Source organism: Lates calcarifer, linkage group LG19, assembly GCF_001640805.2.
Source record: "Lates calcarifer isolate ASB-BC8 linkage group LG19, TLL_Latcal_v3, whole genome shotgun sequence".
NCBI lineage: Eukaryota > Metazoa > Chordata > Actinopteri > Centropomidae > Lates > Lates calcarifer.
The window spans coordinates 19,198,737-19,207,516 of record NC_066851.1 but is presented as its reverse complement, the minus strand read 5'-3'; the positions used below and the strand labels follow the sequence as shown (position 1 = coordinate 19,207,516).

The 8,780-nt window shown below is 39.9% G+C and overlaps 1 protein-coding gene and 1 long non-coding RNA gene across 2 annotated transcripts in view; one reads left to right on the top strand and one right to left on the bottom strand.

The window, feature by feature from the left end:
- LOC127143583 (uncharacterized) overlaps window positions 1–4,329 on the top strand; it is a 45,539-nt gene extending 41,210 nt beyond the window's left edge. Inside the window, exon 3 of the long non-coding RNA XR_007815143.1 lies at window positions 3,768–4,329. This is a non-coding gene — a long non-coding RNA (uncharacterized LOC127143583). The remainder of the gene's footprint in view (window positions 1–3,767) is intronic.
- A 115-nt stretch (window positions 4,330–4,444) lies between these two features.
- Window positions 4,445–8,703, bottom strand: fuca2 (alpha-L-fucosidase 2). Its single transcript, XM_018681733.2, is given in 8 exon segments — window positions 4,445–5,162; window positions 5,759–5,867; window positions 6,069–6,259; window positions 6,488–6,698; window positions 6,789–7,108; window positions 7,110–7,129; window positions 7,273–7,460; window positions 8,354–8,703. Coding segments are annotated over 8 exon segments (1,368 nt in total). The 5' UTR covers window positions 8,545–8,703; the 3' UTR covers window positions 4,445–5,024.
- Window positions 8,704–8,780: the final 77 nt, after the last annotated feature.

Here is an 8,780-nt window from a genome sequence, read left to right as displayed (position 1 = left end):
ATTTATTTTAGCCTGGAATTGTGTGATGTGGGTGAAGACACAAATTCATTCAGGTACACATGTTCGTTAACTATTATTGTCTATATAAATCTGTTGGACAGAGTGTGTGAATGTATGCAGAGCTGAGGAGAAAGGCAAAAAGTGACAAGCGCTTTCAAAGACACTAATCACATGGTGCAGCAGCTCTGAATGTACATTTCCTAGAGCGTGATCCTATTCAGTGTGTATATTGAGAGAGGAACTCAATGAAAAGACAGCCTGTGGCTGGCTGTGAGAGATGCTGCAAAAATTAGACATGTTCTCTGAATCCTGAGACACCCACAGCCTGTTCAGAGCCAGTTCTTCCCGTCACGACAGGATTTGCTTTGTGAATGGAGAGAGTCGTGATGAGGGTGTCATTAACACGGCAAAAAACTAGGACAATACTGCAGATTATGTGCAGCTGCGAACCTCATCCTGTGAATCAGATGTACGAGTTCAGTGTGACATGGTGCTATTACAGCCTCTACTTTAAGGCAACAACTTCAGAAAATCTAAACACTTCCTCTCCGAACAAGATTTCACCAAAAATTAAATAGTGTGTTGACACTTCATATGAACCAAATTCTACAGACTGTATTGTCACGTTTTGTATTTACAACTGGTCTGAGAAAGATTCCCTGAAGTATATCTGGTAAATGTTATATTTATGCCGTCCACTATTTTATGCCATATCAATTAACCATAAGTGAAACTGATAAGTTTATATAAAAAGCCTGTAATGCTTTCTAATCAACAAGTTAATTCACCTGGGCAGACGAAACAGAAATAACCAAATACACTGACTCAGACATTGTGCTTAAAAACTGTATTTTGATCATCCACAGTGTTAAATTGCTGCTTACATATTAAAGCGAGACTGTTCCTTTAGCTGAACACCAGTCACTGTGGCCACAAATATAGGAGAAAGGTAAATGCATTAAAGTTGTATCAGGAAAAACTGTGCTATCATCCCTGGCTGTATCTCACCAGGCAAAGATGTGTATTATTCTTGATGAGTAAGAATGTGTTATTTCCTCTTTAAAAAGTTACATAATCTATCTTACACTCAATGCAGGTTATTTTAAGAGTATCTTTACTGAAGTAAAGGACTTGAATACTTCTTCTACCACTGCTAATGTGAGTAAATTTAGCCAAATACTGGCTTTAAGTACAATTTTGAGGTACTTTGTCTGACTTTTTCCATTTTCATTTTGTTTTACTTTGTACTTGTATCTCATTGGTGCAATTAGTTTGCAGATACACACAGTCTGCCTTAGCACCACCTGACAAATGTTGATAAACCACTGAATTTTACTTTAATTTTATTTCTACCTGATGGTTAGATATCTGTCAGAGCATCTTATTAACTGTCTTGCCAAAATCCATTTCCATTACAATTTGTCTCGTCTTAATTTGTGCCCCTCAACACTACCAACAAGGTCTTTCCCCTGATTTGAAATGTGATTTACGATCACTGCCGTGTCATTTGTGTGAAACTTTGGCCTTTGAACACAATATAGTTTACACAACTATAAATACTTCACCCGCTTTGACCATCCTCCTCAGTTTCACTCTGTGCCATTGGGTGAGAACAACTGGGTGCCTCTATGAATAGGAGTCCTTGGCTTTGGGCTTGCACCAGCTGTGCTTACTATTGCTAAGGCATATTTAACAGAGCTCTCTCTCAACATAAAGCTTACACAGCAGAACAAAGGCTTTAAACTTATGTAACGACTTATAGTTGAACTTCTTTTCGGAGTTCAAAATCCTATCCCGAACGACAAGCTTTTATTTCCTGCACAGCAAAACAGTAATTTCACAGTGCACTTCCTTTAGAAAACTGCAACTTGCTGTGTGCCCAAAAAGCAGTGAATGCAGACACTGTGTATTGACAGAGTCCCTCCACAGTATGGAATTGCAGAGAGCTATTATTAGATATAGCCTCTAACAAGCCGAAGATGAAGTTGAAGCTAACTAACTGCACTGCAGCTGAGATCCATTATGCTGGATTCAGTATCTAGAGGAGCAGCACTAAAATGGCTGATACTCAATGTGCAGTGAAGGTCAAGTCGCCCGTCTCTATAAATATAATGGTCTGTCCCCCAGGATGTTCCACACTGCTTGGCATTTCCACTATCTAAAGCTACGCCGCAGCTCCGCTGACCGGCTCAAATCTGCCACAAATTTGCATGTGATTGAATGCCACACACGCACCTGACTACTAGCAGGCCTCTAATGATATTATTAGTGGTAAAACAGATGGGAGGGGGGTGAGAAGAGGGGACAACAGGAAGAGAGTTAGAGGGAGAGAGAGGGGTAATGTTTATGAATGGAAGGAATGAGGTTTTCCTCCCTGCTGGCTGTAGTGGCTGTCATATAGCTGACTGAGATATCACTTACAGGGGACACTGAACACTGCAGTTTGAGCAAACAGCTGATACAACCACCAAATCCTGTGTACACCCTAAATCCCTGTGCTAGCTTTCACTTCTGCTCACTCGATGCATCATTAATTAATAAAAACAAACAACAAAAAAAAGAAACTTCACCTGATTCGCTCTTCAATCAATTAACCCCCCCCCCAGGTTCATTTACCCGTCTCTTTAAGTCAGCCTCTCAAACCAGGCATACTTATGCCATTATCACAGCAGTACCTGAAAATAATCTGACATGATTGTGTGTTTCCATGGCAACCATGCCAACGTCTGTAACAGTTTCCCAGTTCCTGTCTACATATATAATTACTGCCACTGATCACAGCACCGAGACTGCAGAAATGAGCGGAGAGGAAATGTGCTTCAGCCACGTCGACCATACAGTGTTACAGGTTATGCTTCAAAATAGAAACACTCACAATGTGAATTAGCATAACATTGTATATTAAGAAATATCCTCTGGGTCTGTGACATAAAATGTTACCTTCTTTTAAGTATGGGCAATTTGGCCGTATTTTCCCCACATGTATAGATATATCACAATATGATTTTAATGCAAATTCTATGCAGATTAACTCCTACAGTGTGTATGATATGAGACTATAGTTGAAATGATTAGTAGATCAACTGATAAATCAGTGGACAGAAAAATAATCAGCAACTATCTTGATAACTGATTGATTGTTCTAATGTGAACATCTGCTTGTTTTCTTTGTCTTCTATTGTAGGAAACTCTATTTGTGGGTTGTTCAAAAAAAACTCCTGTTTCTGGACATATTCCACTATTTATGTGACATTTCACAATAAAACTTATTTGTTTCCTGTTTTATCAAACTATATATTTCTGGGCTGGACAAAATGTGGGGTCAGTGTGGGATGTGTAAAATTGTGATGATCACATTCTCAATATTTTATGGATGATAAAGAAGAAATGTTAAATTAATCTGTAATGAAAACAATCATTAAGTCACTTATTATTTTTGTTTGCTGTCAGTTACCTCAAAACCATTCATTTCAATAATATAACTTTGTAAAATTATGTCTTGATATAATCAAATCCAAATTCCAGTTAATTTACATTTCATAAGTCAGTCTAAACATGTCATTTTCATCCCAACTATTAACTTTAGTTATCTTCTCTATTACATTTTGCAAACATTGACTGAATATGGAATAAATGTAATTTACTTGTTAAAACTTCGCCTACTTTCACTGACAACTGGCAGCTCTACTGCATGTCCAATCCACTGTGCATTTGTCCTCACATGATTTGCATCCTCCCATCTTTCCGTTGTTTTTGTTGTTGTTTAGGGGATCAGCTGTCACGCGCTGGAGGGGGATAGCCTGCTGAACGCGGGGGGGAAACGCACGGACGTGAGAACCCCTTGCAAACCCCCCATCTGCACGTCATGGAACATTTGCAGAACAGGGACCTCCCACCTTAAAGGCGTGCAACAGAGAGCAGACACAACAGTGAGATCTGCCCCGCACTGAACTCACCATCTCAGGTAACAAATGCACCTCCAGCTATTGTGGACCGGCGGAGGTTAAGGCTTCAAAAAAAACAACAAAAAAACAAAACAAACAAACAAACAAACAAAAAAAAACGGTATGCCCGCGGTGTGAAGCAGCGGTGAACAGAGGCTTACCGGTCACTGTGCAGCGTGCAGATAACTCCACAACTCCGACAGTTTTTCAGATGCATAAGAAGGAATATTGTTTCCTGGGTCGTCTGTGCACAGCAGGGGTGCAGAGATCAGTTTTGCGCCGTCAGCGTGCTTTACAATGACCCGCACGGCTGTGGCGCTATTAAAGATGCGAGCAGCAGGGGGCGCTACAGGGACGCATCACAATTCAGTCATGATCGGGAGTGCAAAAGTTAAACCTGAAATCAAAAGGAAACACGACTTCTTTTAAGGTACACATGAGCCCAGCAGACATTCTCTTTTTGCATGTGTTTAAATATTATTATCATAAAAAAGAAAATGTTTGAAATCTTCATTAATTTTATTTTAACATCTCTTCACATATAAAACAAACACCACCACATTAATCAGTGCTGCAGATTTCATATGAATCACATAAAGCATGTAAAAATAATTACAAAAGTGCAGAAAAACTGACAAAAACCATACCTTACAGCATGTCATACTTCACAATGTGTAAAGGTCACATTTGTCACATGTACCCTGTAGATTATTGATTATTATGGCAGTAACAGGGTTGATAAACCTTTTCTGCTCCTAAAAATAACTTTTAAATCCCAAAGTTAAAGAGAAACTCTGAGCTAAAACTGTGATAATAAAAGTTATCCGTACAAAAAGCACTTTATATCCCTGTATAAGTATTTTATTAAGACCATTTTAAAATTAAAATATATTTAAGTATCCATTACAAACAGTACAGTGCACATATGTTTCCCCCCTCACCCTCTGATTTTCACAACTGTCCGGACAGATAAATTTGCTTCATGTCACAGGTTGTGTTCAGTGATTTAAACGTACAATTCTAGCTCTTTCTCTCGGCCTCCAGCTCCGTCTGCTCCTCTTCAAGTGATCTGGTTTCCCTTTAAGTGGCACCTGTCAGCTTCAGTGTCCAGGCCCACTGGCATGGCATCTGCCTGAAGGACAGCTGGGGCAGGAGAACCCGCAGTCCGCTGGGCTTTACAGGCTCCCACTTCAGAGACCCGTGACCAAGAAGCACCACCTTTTTTAGAACAAAAGCGATGCGTGAACAAGGTTGACATGTTGACAGAGAGGGAGAACTACTCTAAGAACAACCAGTCAGCCTCATTTCCAGAGACAGAGTGTGGTTATTGGACATTCGAGCAGGGTTAGACCCGCTTGTCGATGTATTGACCTTTTAATTAAATACTGTCCAGTCATTTCTTTCACTGCTAATATGATGGAGGTTCTTCCCTGACCACAGCTACAATACGTAACAGTCTGCACAGCCCACAATTAAACAGATTTATTTATTCATTTAATTAACCTGTTATATTTGTAAATTATTCCATTAGTCAGTTGACAGAAAATGCATTGGCTACACTTTGAAAACTGATTAAACACTGAAATTATTCATTCATTTTTAAAGCTATTATTCACTCAGCTTCTCCACTGTGAAATTAATTAGTTAATAATGAAAATAATTGTAAGTTGCAATCATATTCTATCATGTCCTGTTGTAATTATTCATTTGAACAGGTGCAGTGCATACACAGAGCCTCTGCCAGTTAACAGGTGCAGTGACTGCATTTAACAGCTGTTTTGAGACATGTTATTTCCTATTTTCTCTAGTCTTACCTCAGTCTGTCCTAGTGCAGCCACAGGTTCATGTAGAATCACAGATCCATCATTGGGCCACTCCAGCAAAATGGCAAAGATGGCCTTTTCCTGAGGTCTGGAAGTGTACCTGTTGAAGATGAACCATTAATGAGCTTTAAAACATTACATGTGCAGATACTGTGTGAAGAAATATCTGATGTAAATCCCTCAATCATTACAAGAAAAATCTTCCCATGCTGTAAAATTTCTGCTGTTATTTTGATACGTGGAGCCAAAGTTGTGGTCACAGCAAAGCAAATATGATATACAAACAGAAATGAGAACCTACCAGATGTGTGGAGTGACGCTGTCGTTCTGAGCTCGCCACGCTGTTGTGTTGTAGATAGCGTCCCCGTTCACCTTCAGCCACTGACCCATCTGCCTCAGACGCTCCTCAAAAATTGGAGCGATTCGTCCGTCGTGTGTCGGACCAACGTTCATGAGCAGGTTTCCCCCACAGGACACAGTCTCCACTAATGTCTAATACACACAAACGCACACGCATCAGAATTAATGTAAAATTAAAAACATACAAAAGTCAAGTTTATACTGCATTGTACATTAAGTGTCATTTAAATTCTGAAGACACAGTAAGCTCTTTCTTCCCATGAGCTATTTAATCCAGTGCTTTTGTTTTAGACAGAGCAGCTCAGCAGATTGGTTATGTTATAAAACATTTTAAAGGTTAATGAGATTTTCAGCTCTCACCGCCACAAGCTGCTCTATGGTGAGGTAGTCACTGAGCGGAGCATTACGTCTGTAACCCCAGGACTTTGTGTCAATGGTCATGCAGTTTTCCCATTTGTGTTTGAGCAGGTGTCCTGGCTGGTAGCGATCGGAACAGGTGTAATATCCACCGTGGGTGCAGATGGAGCCAGAACCCCACCGATCATTTGTCACCACTGTGTCTCGCACCGGACTGTAGGAAAAAAAAACTGAGTTCAGGTTTTATCTATGAGGGGGGAAAAGTCAATAACACAGTGATGGATGTGCAAAGTCTTTCCATTACCTGTCATTATAGAGCCAGGCTAAGAAACCTGTGCTGTTCCAGTATTTGTCAGGTGCGTCTCCATCCCCATCAGACCACAGCACTTCTGGTTTGTACTTGAGGATGAGCTCATAAAGCTCAGGCAGTGTTTTACTGGTGGGGAAGTAGTTTGTGGTGAAAACATTTTTAGCGTCCAGTTCAAAGAGTGGGTTAAACCACTCAAACAGAGAATGGTACAGCCCTAAATGTAGGTCACTGTTAGCACGGAGGGCGTTGGCCACCTCCTCCACCAGGTCTCTTTTAGGCCCAACATCCACTGCATTCCAGTTCCAGGAGTTTTTTCGAGCCCCATAGTGTGAAACCTAAAAAACATATATATACTAATACTCCAAGAATGTGGAATTATGTCCTTGTTTTAGTGCTCTGAAAAGCGATTTAATGTGACAATAAACTAACTATTCCTTAAAATATACTGAGTGACAGGATGCCAAATCACGTGCTGTACCTTCATGGTGTTTTGTAGTCAGGACGATGTACTTTGCTCCAGATGAGGCAAAGATGTCTGTCCATTCTTTGGCATCAAAGAACTCAGCAGTGAATTGTGGTGCAAAGTCTTGATACTTGAAGTCTGGAGGATAATTCTTCTGCATAAAGTCAACATAAGGCTGTAGTTTTTGCTTCTGCCAGTACCACCTGGAAAAAAAAATAGATGCAAAACAGGGCAAAGAAAAACTGAGTGTCTCAATCAGTCTGGATAATACAAGTTTATTTCATGTCTCTCAAATAACAGTAGGTCATGGATAAAAAGTGAAAGTTTATTTAATGAGCTAATTTTCCTTTTTTTTTTTTTTTTTAATAAAAATGATGAAGCAAGGTGAGGAAACAAACACCCTCAGCTTCATGTACGGTTTTGATCTTTTGTCATGCATGGTACAACAAAATGCTTTATATTGTTGCTGTGTATTAAACAGAGGTGTGTAAATAACATGTTATAATAATCTAAACGTGATGTGTTTTGCAATGGTAGATTTCTATTTCTATTGTATTTTCTACTTCTGAGCACTTTGAGGACATCTTGATCCTGAAACAGCAGTAAAGAACAGTGTTGCCACCAGGACCATGTAGTAGCTGTTCTGGAGCTTTCACTCATATCACAGGGTCTTCATTAACAGATGATCAGATTTGAACCCGAGAATTTAGAGGCGTGGACAAAAGTCCTTGAGGTGCTCAGGGAAAAAAAATGTAAAACCTAATGTGTAAAATTCTACAACTATTGTGCAGCTCCATCTGCTGATGAAGATCAAGATTGAAAGCTCTAGAGCAACAACAAAATAAACCTTGCAGTGAGATTGTTTTCTCAGCCGGTTTCTTAAATTTTAAAGTTATGTTTATGCTGGTTCAAACTTTCTCTAATTCCTGTTATTATTAATATTTCCAAAAATGCGATCAGTTGATTAATTTTGTTTATGACTGTGGTTTCCTGGATACCTGCAGCAGTGCTCGTTGCTCTAAATCTCGTCGCCTCATTTGTCTGTAAAGTTAAAATCCTGTCATAATGTACAAGTAAGAAATTGGGACCAACTCACCAAAACCACTCGCTGCCGAAGCTCGGGACAGAGAAGACCCCCCAGTGTAGAAAGATCCCAAATTTGGCTTGATCGTACCACTCTGGTAGCGGTCTGGAATCGATAGATTCCCAGTTCGGTTCGTATTTGGCTCTGCTAGTACCGATCAATAACATCGATAAAAGCAAAGAACAGGCTGTTAAACCTCCCATTTCGGCTCGACTCACGTAATATTACAAAATGCTGCAAGTGGACGGGTTACCTAGCACATGATAAAGCACAAAGTTGACTGTAAAAAAATCACATGATTAAACGAAAGTGGAGACCTAAGACAGTACAAGGAAGAAATCTAGACAGCTTCGTCTTGGAAACGCTAGAGATGTTCGATTTGTTGCCCGTTGAATCACCGTTGAGTTTCAACCAATCAGGTTTTATCGAACGCCGCTTT